We start from the raw sequence: 19607 nt of genomic DNA, 5'->3' as shown, positions 1-19607 counted from the left end.
CCTTGGAACATCACCAGGAAGTGAGAGGGCACTGCTCAGAAAATCCCCTCCATTCCCTGCTGGGAATGCCGAGGTGTGGGACGCGGCTGTTTCTGAGAGGCACGCTGAGCTCGTTTGGAAGGGAGGGCAGAAAACTCAGAGCAGTTAGCAGAAAGCCCAGCACCGCCCCGTCCTACTCAGACACTCTTTTCTCTCTTCTAGGAATGAGGATACTGCAAGATGCTCAACTCTAGCAGCAGCTCCTGGGGCACCAACTGCAGCCACAGCACGGTGATCACCAGCACAGTCATCCCGCTGCTCTACTGCCTCATCTTCCTGGCAGGGCTCTCCCTCAACGCCCTGGCAGCCTGGGTCTTCCTCTACGTGTCCAGCACCAAGAGCTTTATTGTCTATCTCAAGAACATCGCTGTGGCTGACCTGCTGATGAGCCTGACGTTTCCTTTCAAGATCCTGGCTGACTCAGGACTCGGCCCTGCCGAGCTCAGCCTGTTCGTGTGCAGGTACTCGGCCGTGGTGTTCTACATGAACATGTACATCGGGATCACCTTCTTTGGCCTCATTGGCTTTGACAGGTACTACAAAATCGTAAAGCCTTTGTTCACCTCCTTTGTTCACACCGTCAACTACAGCAAGGTGGTCTCTGTAATCATATGGCTGTTACTAATGATTATGTCATTTCCAAATATGATTTTAACTAATGAAATCACTAAAGACAATTACTCCAAAAAATGTATAGGTCTTAAAAGCAAACTTGGCAGACAGTGGCACAAAGCAACAACTTATATTTGCACTGGGATTTTCTGGATTGTTTTTTTCCTGCTAATCGTATTTTACACTTCTATATCCAAAAAAATATACAGCTCTTACAAAAAATTCCAGAGGAGCTCAGACACGGCCAAGAGAAAAACCAGCCGGAACATATTCACCATCATGTTTGTGTTTGTCATTTGCTTTGTGCCCTACCACCTCTGCAGGACCCCATACACCTTGAGCCAGACCAGCTCCCAGTTCACCTGCCAGTCCCAAAAATCGCTGTTCTATGCCAAGGAGTTCACTCTGATGCTGTCTGCAGCAAACGTCTGCCTTGACCCCATTATTTATTTTTTCCTCTGCCTCCCCTTTAGAGAAAAGCTGTATCAAAAACTGCACCTCAAGCTGAAAGCTCCAAGTGAGGTTGAAATTTCTAAATCCAGAAGATCAAATACGCTTCGGGAAAGCACGAACATAGTGTAGGTTTGTGTTTCCACAATAATGCACATTTCAGGAAGTTATTCATTAACACAAATGTCCCAAAGAAACAGAGCACAGGACAACCAGCAACAAGCAGGAGAGGGGTTCAGCAAAACACCAGGTGCTACTTCTCTGCCTAAACCCAGTACTGCCAGTATATTCACTACGCGCCGTTCCAGCTGATGCCCTGACTGCAGTGGGGTGTGACACGGCCCCTCTGGACCTCAGAAACACAGAGGAGAACCTGGAACAGCACATTCTGGAGCTCCAGGCCATGGTCTCTGAAAGGACCATCCCACAGACCCAAAACCACCCAGTCTGCTTCTCTGGACTCGCATGAACAGAAACGGGTCCACACCAAACTGCAGCAGCTCCCTCACTGCTGGGGCAGCAAGAGGCACCACGGAGCTGTCTGGGAGCACACAAGTGCAGCTGTGTAAAAACTCTGGTACATTTAAATCTAGAAAGAATGGTTTGCTGGTTTTCCCTTTATTTTTATACAGCAGTAAAGCATTTTTGTCTGTAGCAAGGTAACAGCCAAAGGCGGCCGACATGCTCTATGCAAATATAATCTCTGTTATAACTTTATTTTTCAGAGCAGCTTTTTTAAATTGATTTTGTTATTGTACAGGAAAAACATACCAGGGCCTAAAGTATCCACTAAAGCTTTCAGAGAGTGGCTCTGGAGCTGAATGTCTTTATTTTACTTAATAATGAAGCTTTAGGAACATAAATACCTTTCTGCCACTGCTTTCTGTTTTAGTCCAAACAGATCTAAGGGTGAATTTTTTAAAAAAAATTTGGTGCTTTCCCAGCACATCAGGCTGGGCTCAGCCCAAGCCAGCTCCTCACACACGCAGGAACTACTCACCTTCCAAGACCTGCTCTCTTCCCATAACAGTTCTGCAGGAAGGGCAGACCATTACACAGCAGAGGTTCACCAAACCATCACTTTGTCCTTTTAGACCTGGAAAAGTTCCCTGGTCTGTAAACTGACTCGGCAGAAAAGGGGAGACTGACTGACAGAGACACACAGACAGAAACAGCTCCAGTGCTGCAGTTTGGGCTTTAAAAACCCCTACAAGCACAGGAAATCAGCTTTGCGTGAGCAGAGCACTACAAAATGAGTCGATGTTTGCTCACAACTGGACACGGGATCATTCCAGATTATTAAGCTTTGCAAACATTTTGACAAATATGGTCTGAACTTTCAGTTCATGACTAAACCTAGAACCAGACATTCTTCATCCGTTCCTCCACAAAGCTCTGGTGCAGGGTTTGTAAATTCCTGTCTATTCTCAATTACAACCCAGGGCCACCAGTTGGAGTTTCTGTATTGCTGTCAGTACCTCACCCCCAGCACGGGTCAGATCTTTTCTCATGGTTTCCCAAACCAACCAAACAAAAAATAAAGATTTCCCTGACTTCCCTAATGTATCATGTTATTTTTAATAGTCCTTGGAAAATATCCAAATATTTAGAATGTTCGTTGCAATCAGCAGAACCCCTAGGTGTCTTCAGATCTGCCAACTAAGGTGTAACTGTAAAACAAACACCATGAGATCCCCAGAGCCTGGAATTTCATGCAGGAGTATTAAAACAAATGAGGAACAGCTACATTGCAAAGTCCTGATTTCAGACGGATTTTAAATGTGAGATACACGCGGGGAAGGGGGGAAGCAGAGTTCCAGACTTACAAAATCAAAAGCAAAGGAACTGCTGCCACACAGTTACAGCCCCACACTCCTCTCCCCCAGAACAGGAAAGAGTGGGCTCTGGGCTGTCCCGCGGACACCTTTTTCTTTCTGTCACGGCTCTTCTGGGTAATTCCCACGTGATTCAGCTGTTTGAACGCCGGGTTTAACTGCGTCAATCAGCCCCTCTGGAAACCACAGCCGCGCTCGGCCGGCAGAGGCAGCCCGGACGGGAGGACACCCGCCAGCCCGGACAGGAGGACAGACACCCAGCCCGGACGGGAGGACACACACACACACACACCAGCCCGGACAGGAGGACACACACCCACCAGCCCGGACAGGAGGACACACACACCCACCAGCCCGGACAGGGAGGACACACACACACACACCAGCCCGGACAGGAGGACACACACACACACACCAGCCCGGACAGGAGGACACACACACCACACCAGCCCGGACAGGAGACACCCACACACCACCAGCCCGGACAGGAGGACACACACACACACACACCAGCCCGGACAGGAGGACACACACCCGCCAGCCCGGACGGGAGGACAGACACACACCAGCCCGGACAGGAGGACACACACCAGCCCGGACAGGAGGACACACACACACCAGCCCGGACAGGAGGACACACACCCGCCAGCCCGGACGGGAGGACACACACCCGCCAGCCCGGACAGGAGGACAGACACACACCAGCCCGGACAGGAGGACAGACACACACCAGCCCGGACAGGAGGACACACACACGCCAGCCCGGACGGGAGGACACACACCCGCCAGCCCGGACGGGAGGACACACACCCGCCAGCCCGGACAGGAGGACACACACCAGCCCGGACGGGACGACAGACACACACCAGCCCGGACGGGACGACAGACACACACCAGCCCGGACGGGAGGACAGACACACACCCGCCAGCCCGGACGGGAGGACAGACACACACCCGCCAGCCCGGACGGGAGGACACACACCCGCCAGCCCGGACAGGAGGACACACACCCTCCAGCCCGGACAGGAGGACAGACACACACCAGCCCGGACAGGAGGACAGACACACACCAGCCCGGACAGGAGGACAGACACACACCAGCCCGGACGGGAGGACACACACCCTCCAGCCCGGACGGGAGGACAGACACCCGCCAGCCCGGACAGGAGGACAGACACCCGCCAGCCCGGACAGGAGGACACACACCCGCCAGCCCGGACAGGAGGACACACACCCGCCAGCCCGGACAGGAGGACAGACACACACCAGCCCGGACAGGAGGACAGACACCCGCCAGCCCGGACAGGAGGACACACACCCGCCAGCCCGGACGGGAGGACACACACCCGCCAGCCCGGGAGAGCAGCCCCTCGGGGACATCAGACCTCTGCAGACAATGGTCAGGACAGCCCAGGCCACCAGGACAGGTAGGTGGCTTCAGTCCCTCTCTGAAGAGCCTTTTTGGGTCTCCATGAATGGACAGCCCAAAATCCAGCTGCCAGGGGCTCCAGAGGTCGGGCTCAGCTTTTGGCAGGGCCCTGGCTGTGGCAGCAGCCCCGGGGCTGGGTGTGCTGGGTACCCTGCCCACGAGGGACGGGGACAGGCTGGGCTGCCCTGTGCCCCAGCCCAGCAGCACTGCCTGCCCTCACCCAGACCACTTCAACCCCTTCTCAGCACAAGGGACACCTGCACAGAGCCAGCTGAGAGCACCAGACTGCTTTCTACAACATCTTCAACCACTGGGGTATCTGCAATCACTTTGCTTTACAAACTATGCAAATCTGGATACAATTTAACAGATTAAATTACACGTGCAGTAGTTCTCTTATGTTGTATAAAATATTCTGTACGATATATAGAAATAGAAGTGTTGCAGTCTGATGCTACTCAAGGCATAAATGTGTTGGTTCCAAGAAATTCAAAGGAACGGCCTTTCCCACAGCTGTTCTCCGCAGCAGGCTGACACAGTGTAGCAAACAAACAAAAACCCCTCAGTCTTTGAGTGGTTTTTAGTTAAATTAGGACCAAAATTTTCTACTTTCCTTTTCTACTGAAGCCTACAAAAGAAGTGAGCAAAATTATTTATCTGCTTCTTTCAAAAATGTGCTTTTCCTAAAGGCTTCATAAAAACATAAGTTCTCTGTTCAAGCTGGAATGGAGAGCAGTTTGCAAACCTAAGGGCTGATGAGGACCATCTGCTCACCCATCTGATATATCTGTATGTTGGTGGGCAGTGCATTCCCTCAGAACTCCCAACTCATCCTTACAGAAAGGCAATGCTACAAATACTACTTTTTCCAGGTGTAGCTTCAATCCTTCAAAGGTTATGATGTTTTAGTATGATCATTATTAACCAGATGCTTATACAGACTCAAATCTTTTTCTCTGGCGTTTGGGCTGGAGGAGGGTGTTGAACCAAACCCTGCCAGAATAGCTGCTGCGGTGGAAATGCTGATCAGAAGGCTCTGTGCTTTCAGAAACAAATCCTAATACATTCCTAATTCTTCCAGCATGACAACAAAGTTCTCCTGAATATTTGGGAAGCACCATGAAGGGAGAGATAATTATTTCTTCTTAACTGTATTTTTTTTTTTTAGAATCAATCAACATTCTAGGAGAATAACTACTGTTGCTGTGAAAAGGCTGATGGCATTGAGTCCTCCTGGTTCTTTAGTAGGTCTGTGATTCCTCCTGTCAGCAAAGCCAACTCACACAAGGAGTTCACAATGTCCAGCAACATTTCTGAATGTCATCTCTATGAAGAAATGGAACCTTTTACCTATTTTTACTACTTGATTTTTCTTATGGGAATGATTGGAAGCTGTTTTGCACTGTGGGCATTCACACAGAAGGACCAGAAACAGAAGTGCATGAGCATCTACCTAATCAACCTCCTCACTGCAGATTTCCTGCTGACTTTGACACTGCCAGTGAAGATTATTGTTGACCTAGGAATTGCGTCCTGGAGCCTGAGAATATTCCACTGCCAAGTCACAGCCTGCTTCATCTACCTGAACATGTACCTATCAATCATATTTCTGGGATTTGTGAGCGTGGATCGCTGCCTCCAGCTGACACACAGCTCCAGGATCTCCCGCATGCAGGAGCCCGGCTTTGCCAAGACCCTGTCGGCAGTGGTGTGGGCCATGGTTCTGCTGATAACCGTGCCCAACATGGCTATTCCCATACGGCACCTCGAGGAGCGACCGGGCCTCGGGTGCATCGACTTCAAAACAAAATTTGGGAGAGACTGGCACGTCTTCACCAACTTCGTCTGCACGGCAATTTTCCTGAACTCCTCGGCGGCGATTCTGATCTCCAACTGCCTCCTGGTGAGGCAGCTGTGCCGGCACGGGCGCGGGGAGCGCGGCGGGCGCGTGCGGAAGGCGCTGGCACACCTGCTGCTGGTGACGGCCGCCTACCTGCTGTGCTTCGTGCCCTACCACGCCGTGCGCATCCCCTACACGCTGAGCCAGGGCAGCCCCGGCGCCAGCTGCCCCCTCCGCCGGGCCCTCTTCAAGGCCAAGGAGGCCACCCTGCTCTTCGCCGTCTCAAACCTCTGCCTTGACCCCCTGCTCTACTACCACCTGTCCAAATCCTTCCGGCTGAAATTCACAGAGACCTTTGCAGCCCCAAGGAGACAAAGGCGCTCACGGCCGTGGAGACAGCGCAGCAGCCAAGGGCAGCCCTGCAGCCCAGCCCGTGACACAGCAGCACAGCCAAGGGGAGAGCTGCAGCCCTGCCTGTGACACAGCAGCACAGCCAAGGGCAGCCCTGCAGCCCTGCCTGTGACACAGCAGCACAGCCAAGGGCAGCCCTGCCTGTGACACAGCAGCACAGCCAAGGGCAGCCCTGCCTGTGACACAGCAGCACAGCCAAGGGCAGCCCTGCAGCCCTGCCTGTGACACAGCAGCACAGCCAAGGGGAGACCTGCAGCCCAGCCTGTGACACAGCAGCACAGCCAAGGGCAGCCCTGCAGCCCAGCCCGTGACACAGCAGCACAGCCAAGGGGAGAGCTGCAGCCCAGCCTGTGACACAGCAGCACAGCCAAGGGCAGCCCTGCAGCCCTGCCCGTGACACAGCAGCACAGCCAAGGGGAGACCTGCAGCCCTGCCTGTGACACAGCAGCACAGCCAAGGGGAGACCTGCAGCCCTGCCTGTGACACAGCAGCACAGCCAAGGGCAGCCCTGCAGCCCTGCCCGTGACACAGCAGCACATTGTGCCCACCTGCAGCACCAACAGCTCTGGGGACTGCAGCTGTGGCAGCACTGCTGACAGCACTCCTGATGAGCTGAGAGCCCAGGCAGGAGGAAAACACCACCAGGAACACCTCTGGCTGTGTGACCACTCACACTGTGCCCTGAGCACACACAACCTCCAGGGATGCCTCACCAACAGCCCAAAGAACACTGCTGACCCACCAGGCATCAGCAACGCGCCAGAATACACATTCAGACTCAAATACACCTTAGAATTATTTATGGCAGACACCTGGACTCCCCTTTAGTAAGTTAAATATTGTGCATTTACTATATTAAAAGACTTGGTGCTATTAAGTGAAAAACTTGGTAAACAGCAGTTCTTCAGCTGCAAATCTGATTTGACAAGATTAACCAAAAAGCATTTCAGAGGGCATTATTTACTCCAAAAAGGGATTTTAAATTGCACTGATTAAAAAATTATTGTATCTGCTTACACCACACCTGCAGGCTTCATAAATAAATTTCTTCTTGCCAAGTTCCACTGTCTCTCCCTGCTGCTGCCTCAATGAATACGAGAAAAGCTAACAGCATGTTATTGCAGAAATTCAAGTGAATTGTAAAAGGAAGATATAAAGTGTAAGCATACATCATTTCTTTCCATCCAGGACTTCAGATTCACCACATTTCTATACACAAATGCACACAATATCCCTAAGCATTTGCATCTGAGGCGACTTCACCTGTGACTCTCTTACCTCTGCATAAAGTCCAGACTCACTCTAGAGTGACAGGCCTTTCCTATTAACTAGCTTGGCGAGCTCTAAGGTGTTTTATTTAATCATTTTGGCTTCCTGATGGGAAAGCAATTTCCAGGACCACTGTGAATACAAAAGGAGAGTTCTCTTGTCTGTGTAAATTACAGATGGAACACAGCCATGGCCCTGTGCTTCCCAGAGCTCCTGCAGCTCACAGCCCACTCCCAGAGCAGCATCACCACGGCCTCATCGCCTGGGGCTCCCTGTGCAGGGCAGGACAGAGAAACCCCCTCACCCACACAGCCCACCAGTGATCTCTGACTCAACAGCCTGCAGCTCTGCAGGAGGAAAAGCCAAATGAGCTGTGGTTTGGGCTTCCAATGCACACGTTTGCTGTCACTTGCACACATTTGCTTTTTTACAGTGTTCCTCTATGAAATATAAGTTGAAAGCCAAAGAGAGAAAATTTTTATGTCCCCAGTTTTCATATTGCTGATACTCAAATCAAAATTTTACCTTATGATAAAGTTGCTTCACAAAGCCAGTGAAGGATGATGTGCTTTGTGAGCAAGAGGAGCGGGAGCAGTGCACCCACAAAGCCTCCAGCCCACTCACCACACAGCATTTACACACTCATTCTTCCAGCCCTCCTCCTGTTTCCAGGCTGTGACTTGCATCACACTGACACATTACAGCAAGCAAAACAAAACACCCCCAGCCTCTAAAGGTGTTATCTGTCAGATAGCCAAGGTTGAAAAACTCCCCAGAAGCTCCATTTTATTTCTGACATTTTAAAGAAACACCATGTGTCTTTAGAGCCCTGCCTTTACAGAGCAGTAGTGGGATGCATTGTGCTTATATCCTGTCCTTTTTCCTTGTGTGCTCTGCTGATCTCACTTGTACCTCCCAGGCTGGCCACCATCTCAGAAGACTTCCAAAATACCAACCTGCAAATTAAAGAGATGTGATTGTCCTTCTTTCCCCAAGATCAATGGAGGCTACACAGAGCAGTGACCATCACAAGGGCTGGAGCCAAGCACAGCACCCTCAGCAAGGGGACACTTCCCTCAGAGCAACTGGGAATTACAGATCCAAGGGCATGGAAGCTCCTGCTTCACAGGTGTCCCAGCTTCCCTCCTCAGAAAACAGAACACAAGTTTGTGCTGAACAAGGCTGCTGTGCACACACACACAGCTGGGACAGGGCGGGCGGAGGGGAAATGCTTTTCTCTCGCCCAAATAAAGCAAGATGATGGCATCACCACTGCTGTGGTGAGATGCAGGCAGCTACCAACAGAGCCAGGGATGCTACAGATTTCTGAAGACAATGCAGAACACCCAAAAGACTCTGCTCTCCACTGATGCAGACTTTTGTTGGACACGGCCAGAGCCATTCCCACTGGGTTCTTGGAACTCAGGGCCCTGGCAGCAGCTGGGACAAGAGAAGCTGAAGGGTCTGACCATCAAATACCTTATTTCACTTTTGACTGGAAATAACAAATGTGGAGCCACACAGCTTCCTGTCTCACAAAGGCTGCACCTCAGGGCTTCCTCCCTTCCAGCACCACATTTACTCACACACACTCAGAATGCATCAGCCTCTCAGAATAATCAGGCTCTGGATTTGTCTAATCTGGGGTCTTGCCCTGCAGCTGGTCTGGCCTGGACAAGCACAGACCCTGTGCCAGAGGGGCTCAAACTGTTGCCCCAGGGAGCAGCAGCAAGGTCACAAGGAAAAGCAGGCTTGAAGCTGTGTGCTCCTCTCAAGGTCACTGTCAGTTATTCTAGTCACAGAATAAATTTTTTCATTCCAGAGAGATTCTGTACTTTAACTCCTTTAGATGAGCAGGAACCTGGTGTTGGATTTGGTAAAACAGTTAAGGATGAAAACACCCAGACAGGTAACTAAGCAATTTGAGCAACCAAAGCAATGCTAACTGCGCTGTTAAAACTATTACAAGAGTGCTCAGAACATGCTCTACTTTCTCAGTGCTTGGGGAAACAGACTGATTCTGCAGATGTTATTTTGCTCATCTTGTCTCTCCTTCCTGTCAGGCAGCCCAACACACTCAGATTTGGGTCTCTCACAAATGTAGTTACAAATGTTAAATTGAAGCTCCGTGACTCCAAGACCCGTCAGAGCTCCTTTCCCACAGTGGGGTGGGGAGTTTTGTTTGTCTGTGTCATTTCCAGAAAAGTGATCTCAGAAAGACAAATATCAACTCTCTGCATTTGTCACAAGCCCCATTCCTGAGAACCACATTCAAAACAGGACTTTTTCACTCTGAAGTGAAAAACATCTCTTGGCATCATAAGAATTCAGATGGACTTCAAAGACAACATCAGAAACAAGACTAAATACAAGTGCAGAGCCCTAAGCCTTAGAAGCAAAGACTCAAATGCATAAGTATCCATGGAGTTCCAGGATTCTACATAGTGATTTCAAGAAATTCAACATCAATCCTTAAAAGCATCAATCACTCCCTTCTGTCACATCACATTCACTACTGCACACTGGCTAAAATCCTGCTACCAAGCTGCATTACCAGGTATCCCCCCTGCTGCTGAGGGGTATTTTAAGCTATACTTGACCAGGCTGTATTTTGCTACACAGGAGACTGACAAGTTCAAGAGTTCCACCAACCATTCTAAACATCTTAAAATGGATTAAAGAGGTGAAAAAGCCATTCATTCTCAGTTCCCTTCCATGGTGGTATCTGTGACAGACTATGACAGATAACAAAATACATATAGTTCAAATGTTAGGTGAAATTTGAGTGGGTTTAAGCCCTAGGAAAATTCCAGGTGAACTCACAGAGGAGTTGTTACAGACATGAGAAAGTCACTACTGTCTTCTCCAGATCGCCCCTCTGAGGACTCTGTTTCTGCCCAAATCAATTCCTGCCCTCACAGGGACTCCTTGCCCAGCTGGGGCTGCAGATGAGTCACACGTGTTCCAAGTCTGGAGTGGTATAATAAAATTTAGTCCAACTGAAAACTGTACAGTAGCAATACAGACTGTTTACTGATTTACACCTTGACAATAATCACCACTGTGAAAAACATTCTGGAGCTGTGTACAAGAGATTATTTGAGTCAAGGAAATGTCACATGGAAAATACTTGTGGCCAGCAATAAGGTCAGTAGTTTTCTCTGCAATCCCATCTAAAAAGAAAGTGAATTTACTGCTTTTTGACAAAGAATAGGTTTCTAAATTTTGAGTCCTTCTACTCAGGCAAATCTCCGGAGGAACCCACACAAGTCAAAGAGAACCAGGAGTGAGAGGTCCTTTCATGGCCCAGTGCACATGGCCACATTCTCCAGGCAGAGACCCTGCCCCTGTATTCACTGCGATGTTACATCTTTATGGGCCATCAGACCTTCCCCCCAAAGCGATTCAACAGCTGCTATCATTACTTGAAACTTCATGAACAAAGAGCTGAGCCTCTGTCAGCTGCACCGAGTGCTGGGTTTTGGGCTGCACGCAGCCTGCTGGGAGCCCCTAGCCAGTGTGGAAACCTGCCACACAAGAGCCAGCTGGCAGAGAATCACAGAATCATTCAGGTTGGAAAAGGCCTCTCAGAGCATCACGTCAAACCATTAGGACAGCACTGCCAAGCCCACCACCAAAACACGTGTGATCCACAGTAAAGGCTCAAACCAGGATACTAAAACTGGAAAAACAGACAGGAAATAGGTTCCAAACATGCTTCAGTTGGGCTTACATCAAACACAGGCAGCTGTCCTTCAAAGAACATTTTTAACAACATTAACAATGTCACTAGGCAGATGTCCTAGCTGTGGACATCCTATTTACAAAACAAAAATCCTTACAGGCTTACGTGAGCTGCCGGCTGAAAACAGTGTACACAACCTCGTGACTTACAGCCTCCTCTGCCAGCGAAAAGCAGAAGTTTGTGAAGGGGAAGGAAACGGGAGTCAAGAAGAAGACAAACAGCACCGCGCGTGGTGACATCCCCGCGGCTCCGGAGCGCGGGGAGCGCCCGACATCCAGCGGCCGTGGGGCGGCTGGGCGGCTCCGGCACCCCGCCCGGGGCCCCGGCACCCCGCCCGGGGCTCCGGCACCCCGCCCGGGGCTCCGGCACCCCGCCCGGGGCTCCGGCAATGCCCTCCCTTCATCCCCGGGGCCAGGGCAGGGCTGCCAGGTGCTCACCACAGCCCGCCCAGCAGGTGACACCTGAACCTGCACTGGTGAGGTGGATGTGTGGGTTCCCTGACCGTGGCAGGAGGATGGAGCTGGACGATATTTAAGGTCTCTTCCAACCTAAACCATATTCTGGGGCTTTGGAAGTTCAAATGTCAAAATGCACAGACACCATCCATCAAGCACTTTGCACCTCCTAGTCTAATTAACTAGACTCAGTCTTTAAGCCCAGATGATATCAAATTCTTGAACCACCTGCAGAGTGTGTGCATACAGTCAGTTGATCTGATTCAGAGAGAAGCCAAGCCCCGTGTTCGCTGAGGCACAGGCGGTGCTCCAGCGCTCGCCCTGGCCGCGCTCCAGGGGCCGCCGTGCGCGAGAGGAGGAAGGCAGGAGCAGCAGCCGGACAAGAGATGCAGGAGCCGTGAGTTCCTGGGCTCAGGGTGGGCTGGGTCTGCTGTCAAGTTGTAAGAGAAAACTTATTTGTGTATATTTGAAACCTGGACTGAACATTTTGCCTGAGCATCCTGCACTCTGCAGCATAAAGAACAGACACACTGCCCCTGCCAGAGAACACCCTGACACGGAAAGCAAGTGCAAGCAAGTGCCCAAATGCAACTGGATACTGAAATGGGGCCTCCCGGCTTGGTTTCTGTACAGTACCTAGGCATTACCTTAAAAAACACCAAAAAAAAAAAAAAAAATACACCCAGAGGGAAAAAAAGAAAAACCAAATCCCAAAACCAAGAAAACAAAACAACAACCAAAATACACAAAAGGGCAGCTCAGCATAACTGGCTTTAGAAGAAAACCTGCAAAAATAAACCCTCTGGAAACTTCCTCGATGGAGAGCAGATAACGAGATAGAGTAGCCAAGCTCGTCGTCTGAACCCCCAACTCATCCACTCCCCGGGGGCTGGGACGAGCAGAGCACTCATCAAATTACAGAGATCTGTCATCCTAAACCCTCGCTATCAAGTGACAGGGGATGCACTGAAACATCTGAAAGCTGTACAGAAGGGCACAGGGAAGAAGAGCCCTCGCAGCATCCTGCAGCCAGGGCTGGGGCTGGCCGGGCGCCGGGGCTCCCGGACGGGGCTGGCCGGGCGCCGGGGCTCCCGGACGGGGCTGGCCGGGCGCCGGGGCTCCCGGCATCCGCGCGGCTGCGGCGCTCGGGAGCTGGCAGCGCCGCACGGGCAGCCGCGTCGCGCAGCCCCAGCATGCCGGCGCAGCAGAAGAAGCTGCTGTTCTGCACAGCCGGGGTGCTGAGCCTGGCCTGCGCGCTGGGCACGGCGGCGGCCGTGGGCAGCCAGCTCTGGGTGAGGGGCTCCATCCTCTGCAGCACCGGAGCGCTGCTCGTCAACGCCAGCGGCCCGGAGCTGCACAAGTTCATCGGCGACATCCAGTACGGGCTCTTCTCCGGGCAGCGAGTGCGGCAGTGCGGGCTCGGGGGCAGACCCTTCCAGTTCTCATGTGAGTACCGGGGAAGTTCGAGCTGCCTACACCCCCCTGCTGCCGGCGGGACAGGGCTGCCCTCGCTCGGACACCGAGCCCCGCAGCCAAAGCAACGCTGCCCTTAGCTTGCGCTGATCTTCAGGGTCAATAACTTATTTTATGGTACTGATACAGCCTGCATAATGTCTTCAAGAATCTAGTAGATAGATTCTATCTATCTAGTAGATAGACAGATAGCCACATTCCAAGAGATGTATGCTATTTCTTTAAAAAGAATATTTGGGGGGTTCAATGAATCTGTGTCATCTTCCTCTTCGTGCCAGCATTACAGTATTACCTCTGTGCTGTCAAAAAGGATGAACTAAACCAGCCAGAACCTCAGGACAGAGCTGGGGCACTGGCTGCTGTTGAGAAACAAAGCAGCTCAGAAGTTTGCAATCTGTGGCACTAATTGGAAGAAGGGCTGGGGGAGGCTGTCTGGGGAATGCTGGCTGACTTGGTACCTGACACACAGAGTGTCAGAGTATTAGTAATGGCTTCACTTTACATTCATAGCCTATTAATATTCAAGGATAAGAAGATCAATAAGAAAATGATGAAGTGAGACAATTGTTTCCAGCAGCAGGCAGAACAGGCAGTAAAAGCAGCTGCTGTGTGTACAGTACCTCCCCTAAGTTACTACAGCACACAGATCACAATCATTCTGCTACAACAGCACATGCAAATTGCTCATACTCCTGATTTAATGCAAGGGAAGGTTGCCAGACTAGGTACCAGAAATTATTTACTATATAACGTCTTCCAAAAAAAGTAAACCAAGTTAATTTGATATAGTATTAGTATTTGCTCTCTCTTAATTCCATCACTAGTCTGTTTATGCCTCTGAAGTTCCCTGTTGATTACTTTGTGTGCCATCCCAGGGTGCAGTTCTTGCACCATGGCTGTATTTTCAGAGGGTCTGTGCAATCCCAAGGATTTGCTTTACTGCTGTAGGTGACACTTATGACCCAGGGCTGGTCCAGCTGCCAGCAGCTCTGGGACTGACACTCAGGTTCAGTCAGTGACAGCTGTGAGGGGTCAGGAGCATTCACCTCAGAGAGCAGAGGACAAGGTGCTGATCCTGCTCCCTGGGGCTGCAGCAGCCCTCTGCCATCACCCCAGTACCTTGGAAGCTCAGCAGGAGCATTCCAGAAAACAGGACAAACTTCTAAAATACACAGCCATAGCTTAATGCACTCGCTGCACTTCAGCATGTCTGAGGAGAACAGACTCGGAAAACAGGCTAAATGATTTAGTTCTATGCTTGTTCCCATTAAGTGCTCCCCTCTGACCACTGTATCTCTTTTAATTGTAATATGAATTTGCTCTGCCAGCAAACCCAGTTCAGCTGGGGAAAACTTCTGCTCCATTTGTTCCCACTCATTCCCATCAGTTTCTAGGTCAGTGGCTCATTTTCTAAAGGTCTCTGTCATGCACAGCACACATGGGTTCATTCAGGACCATGAAGGAATGTTTTACTTTCAAGACAATATTGCTTCTGGAATTAATTTTTCCCAATACATCACATATAAAATGCTAATAACAGAACCAGCTGTAGACACAGGTGCCCAGGGGAAGATTCAATACCATGCCATAACTTGTTTTTTTAAAACAAACCATACAAAATTGCATTATTAAATACACAGTTTTGCATGTTTTCCCAAAGTATCAGATAGTGTCGCAGGAACTAATGTTATTCCTTGTAGGAATCCTGCAGAGGCTGTCACTGAAAGGGGCTCTGAGGTCTCCCTGGAGCTTCTCTTCCTCAGGCTGAGCACCCCCAGCTCTCCCAGCCTGGCCCCCTCCGGGCTCGCTCAGCAGCTCTGTGTTGTTTGGACCCTGGGGGCCCCGGGGCTGGGGGCAGCTCTGAGCAGAGCCCCACCTGAGCAGGCAGAGGGGCAGAATCCCCCCTCCCTGCTGCTCACACTGTGGCTCAGCCCAGGGCAGGGGAGGTTCTGGGTGCCAGAGCCCGTGGCCAAAGCATGAGGAGCTTCTCACCCCCAGCATCCCTCGTCCTTCTCCTGGGGCAGCTCCCAGCACCATCCTGGGTTTGTGCTGGGATTGCCTGGCCCACATAGCACCACGCAGCACCTCGTATGGGCCTGGCTGAACTTCACGAGTTCTGCAGACGTTTGTTTTGTTGAGTTCCCTTTCATTTAGGGAGATAAATGGACTTGATACCCCCTTACCTGCTGCCCTGTGCTCCTGCATGGAGCTGCAGAGCAGTTTGCTGGTACAGACTTTACACAGAGGAGTAACTGATGTGAGGCTGTTTTGCTCTCCACACATAACAGCAAAACAGCACCAGACATTATTACCTCACTTTAGTCATGCCCCCGTAGATCAGGAGCAGTAAAGTCTATTTCACAGTTCCTTCCAAAACACTTATTTTTTGCCAAACCAACAGGAATTTTTAAAAATAATTCTCCCTTGCTCTCTGAATGTCTGTCTCTGTGTCCTAGACAAATACAACCACAATCTGAAACAGTACGTTAAAAGCTGCATAAAAACGTTGAGAATAAATTATTCCTGAATTTGTGCATCCACAATCACAGCATAATTTCCTTTCCCACATCACAAACCTTTGTGGGATCTCATGAACACAAATGAAAAAAGTCTAAAGAAAGATTTATTGTCCCACTCCCAGAGAAGAGGGGATGGTCAAGGCTTCAGCCAAGGGATCAGCCCTGTTACAGTGGCAGTGGAAGGGACCTCAGGGACATCTTGTGCCAGACCTGCCTTCTCAAACACAGTTTCCTGGTTTGTCCCCAAAAGAAGCTCTTCACTTTAAGGTCCAAATAGCACCCTCAGGAAGGGGAGGAGAGGCTTTCCCTGGAGCTAATCTCTCTCCCTTCTGGCCAGCCTATGCTTCTGAGTTCCACAGAATTTTTCTGCCTCCAAACATCCATGAAAAACCATTTCTAGTGAATTATTTCATCTAGTTGCATTTAGAAGAGCAGGATCAAAACAATTATCACAAACGAGCAGGAACCCCCTGGCCTGACATCAGAGGCAGCTTCGCCTAATGTGCATAATAATGTTGTGTTTGTTTTGTTTTCAGTTTTTCCAGATTTGCTCAGAATTATCCCTGCAAGTATCCACGTCAGTGTCATTCTCTTTTGTACAGTACTGATTGTCTTTGCCCTGGTGGGAGCAGGGTTCTTCATGTTCAACGCCTTTGGCAGCCCCTACGAGACGCTGCACGGCCCCGTGGGGCTCTACCTGTGGAGCTTCATCTCCTGTGAGTCCCCAGCCTGGGCACAGCCCAGCATCACCCACTGCTCAGCAGAGCAGGGCAGGCTAAACTGTGGCTGCTTTGGCTCTAAACTGGCAAAAGCAAGCCAGGCAGGAAGGCATGTGACTCTGCCACATCAAGACACCCGTTTTCCAAATTGAAGTTGGGAGATAAACTGGGGAAATCCCCCACCAGGGTGGGTGGCAGGGTGGGAATGGGCAAGCAGCTGCAGGAGCCATGGCAGAAGGCCCCAGGGACCCAGAGCTGGGGTGGCATCACTGACAGCCCACACACAGTCAGAACCAGGAGTCACCCCAGAGCAGGAAAAGGGGGAAGAAAACAACCTAAATATGCCAGTGATGCAGCTGGTTCTGCAACAGGAGGGTTCCAGACAATGTGAGCAAGGTCAGCACAGCCTTGCCAAGGTCAGGAGAGCTGAGCAGCCGGAGGCTGGCAGCAGCTCATGGTCTCTGAGAAGAAGCACTGCCATGCAGGGAAAACAGTCACACACCTGTTCCCCGGGCTGCTGGCTTGGCTGACAGGCAGATTTACCCTGACTTTACAAGGTATTACACATTACAACCACAATTTAACAAAGGACTTCAGTGCAAGTTTATGTTCAGGCACACAGAGAGCTCCACTGTGCTCAATGGGACAATGAGCAACTTAGAGCTGAACATGAACACAGACACTTCACTAGCTCAGGGCAGTAAAGCAGCCATGCTAAATATTCCTGGTCCTGAGCCAAACTCAATTAGAAAAGCTTAGCCATTGGCTTGGATTCCAAAAGTAATCCCTGTTAAAGCTGTGTGGCCATACAAACATTCTCCCTGTGGTGTTGGGCTGCAGCATACATCATGCAGCACAGCTGAGGGATTGCTGAGGTAATGAGCATCTCCCCCTCCCTTTCAGGTTCCTGTGGTTGCCTCATCATGATTCTCTTCTCCTCAGAGGTGAAGATCCACCACCTTTCAGAGAAAATTGCTAATTTCAAAGAGGGAACTTTTACATTCAAAACTCACAGTGAGCAGTTTGCAAATTCCTTCTGGACCATCCTGGTTTGCTCCCTGGTGCACTTCCTCAATGCCCTGCTAATCCGATTTGCTGGATTTGAATTTCCCTTTTCAAAATCAAAAGAGTCAGGGACAATCACAGGAGCGGTTGACTTGATGTATTAAAATAATGGGATTTAAGAACATTTCAAGCAAAGAAATTTGTCACTATTGCATCAACAACCACCAGATGTACCAACTTGTGAATGATTGCTGTAGAGGAGGTTAAAAAAGGGAAGTTTCAAATAAGTGTTAATGTGGTGTAAACAGTGTAATGTCTGTATGGAAAAGCCCTCTTTCTTGGGATAAGGTCTTATTAAGACATTTTTTCCTGTAAACTGTTTTAAAAGTGGCTGGTATGAAGAAAAATAGAAATCTCAGTAGGATTGCACTGAATCTGGCAAGTCCAATCAATGGGTTGCAGTAGAAGCACACACTCACCAGCAGCAGCTCTACCTTCAGCCCTGGAGAAGGCGAGGATGCAGCCGTGACCACAGCAGAGCAGCAGGGCCAAGGACACCCAGCAAGAGACAGGACAATGCCCAGGCTCTGCCCCAACACCCCTCAGACTTCAGCACAACGGCAGTGCTCAGAGGGCACAACCCAAACACCTGCACTTTGATCTGCCCTCACATGCATGGCAACAGCATCATTTCTCTCCATGAAACTCTCTGGGTTTTTTCCTTTTAACAAACCAAACTGTGCTCCAAATCCAAAGTCCTGGGAGCCCTCGTTTCCCCAGCAGTTGCTGCAGCTTGGTGACAAAGCTGACACAGCACAGCAGATGCAGGGGAGATGCCACGTGCTTCTGCTTGCCTGAGGGAGGCAGCCAGGCTTGGCAGTGCTGAGCAAACCCTCTGCAGCTCATCAGGCAAAGAGCATTTCCCAGGGCAGAGCCACAGGAGTGAGCCCAGGCACCTCCACCTTCCACTGCCCTCTCCAGAGACCAGCCCTGCAAATTCTCATCAAACAATACCAATAAACCCACCAGAACCCCTGGTGAAGGGCAGCAATAGCACAGCAGACAGGCTCCCCTGCAGGATGCAGCTCAGCAGGAACTGAGGAGCAAACACAGGAGGATTTGGCATGGGAAGCCAGAACAGTTGGACACATCAGTCCTCACCCCTGGACATCCCCAAGTCAGCTAAAGCACAAGATGCTTCCCGAGGCAGAGCATCACACCACCAAACACTGGCTCTGAGGGGTTACCTGCGTGCCTTGGAGACAAGCTGCTCCTCACAGGACACAGGAGCAGCTCTCAGAACAAACAGAGGCAGAGAGCCCCTGCCCCATTTATCTGCAGGGGCTGTGCCCAGCTGCGGGTGAGGAGCAATCCCTGCCAGCTGGAGCGAGGAGCAATCCCTGCCAGCATCCACCCAGTGCTTGGGTACAGATCAGACCCAGGTACCAGGTATCACAGCCCTCTGCTGCTCACAAGGCCTTACTGACTTTGATGCCATTTTTTGTATTTTTACTGAGAAAGGCAAAACACCGCCGGGTTGTTGCAAAGGTTTGTCAGCTGTGTCTTCCCAAGGTAGCTCTGCCTCCGCATTTCCCTGGATTTTATCAATGTGGAAGAGCTTCTGCAAGTCAGCACAACTCCCAGCTTTTTTTCATCATTTTCTTAATAAACTATCTGCATATTCCTCCTAATGTTAATACATGTTCTTAAAGCATAATTTGTGTTGCATCTCCTGATATTGTTTATTACACAGCAAACCCAAACACATTCCTTTACTGTGCAAACAAGAGCAGCCCCAAGCTGGGG

General features: G+C 50.5%; 3 protein-coding genes across 4 annotated transcripts; all 3 read left to right on the top strand.

The window, feature by feature from the left end:
- The first annotated feature begins 209 nt into the window (after nucleotides 1–209).
- On the top strand, nucleotides 210–3190 carry P2RY14 (purinergic receptor P2Y14). Its single transcript, XM_018912657.3, has one exon. It carries the CDS (start codon nucleotides 220–222, stop codon nucleotides 1231–1233), a length of 1014 nt encoding a protein of 337 aa, XP_018768202.1. The 5' UTR covers nucleotides 210–219; the 3' UTR covers nucleotides 1234–3190.
- Nucleotides 3191–3883: 693 nt separating this feature from the next.
- Nucleotides 3884–6700, top strand: GPR171 (G protein-coupled receptor 171). Its single transcript, XM_018913362.3, has 2 exons — nucleotides 3884–4363; nucleotides 5534–6700. Exon 2 carries the CDS (start codon nucleotides 5663–5665, stop codon nucleotides 6683–6685), a length of 1023 nt encoding a protein of 340 aa, XP_018768907.3. The 5' UTR covers nucleotides 3884–4363; nucleotides 5534–5662; the 3' UTR covers nucleotides 6686–6700.
- A 6578-nt stretch (nucleotides 6701–13278) lies between these two features.
- On the top strand, nucleotides 13279–19024 carry CLRN1 (clarin 1). Of its 2 annotated transcripts, none has more exons than XM_009089381.4 (3): nucleotides 13279–13531; nucleotides 16614–16793; nucleotides 17700–19024. In XM_009089381.4, the coding sequence occupies exons 1-3, from the start codon at nucleotides 13279–13281 to the stop codon at nucleotides 17963–17965; spliced, it is 699 nt and encodes a 232-aa protein (XP_009087629.2). In that variant the 3' UTR covers nucleotides 17966–19024. The 2 variants fall into 2 exon arrangements, with proteins under 2 accessions (XP_009087629.2, XP_050834020.1); XM_050978063.1 differs by having other exon boundaries at nucleotides 17661–19024.
- Nucleotides 19025–19607: the final 583 nt, after the last annotated feature.

This window comes from Serinus canaria, chromosome 9 (genome assembly GCF_022539315.1).
Source record: "Serinus canaria isolate serCan28SL12 chromosome 9, serCan2020, whole genome shotgun sequence".
Lineage (NCBI taxonomy): Eukaryota > Metazoa > Chordata > Aves > Passeriformes > Fringillidae > Serinus > Serinus canaria.
This window is presented reverse-complemented; position numbering and strand designations above follow the sequence as displayed.

Excerpts from the sequence above, each read along its gene's own strand:
- P2RY14 (XM_018912657.3), top strand. The coding sequence starts at position 220 with ATGCTCAACTCTAGCAGCAGCTCCTGGGGCACCAACTGCAGCCACAGC.
- GPR171 (XM_018913362.3), top strand. The coding sequence starts at position 5,663 with ATGTCCAGCAACATTTCTGAATGTCATCTCTATGAAGAAATGGAACCT.
- CLRN1 (XM_050978063.1), top strand. The coding sequence starts at position 13,279 with ATGCCGGCGCAGCAGAAGAAGCTGCTGTTCTGCACAGCCGGGGTGCTG. Across the intron at positions 13,532-16,613 it reads CAGACCCTTCCAGTTCTCAT|TTTTTCCAGATTTGCTCAGA; the intron begins GTGAGTACCGGG and ends TTTTGTTTTCAG. Across the intron at positions 16,794-17,660 it reads CCTGTGGAGCTTCATCTCCT|GGATTGCTGAGGTAATGAGC; the intron begins GTGAGTCCCCAG and ends AGCACAGCTGAG.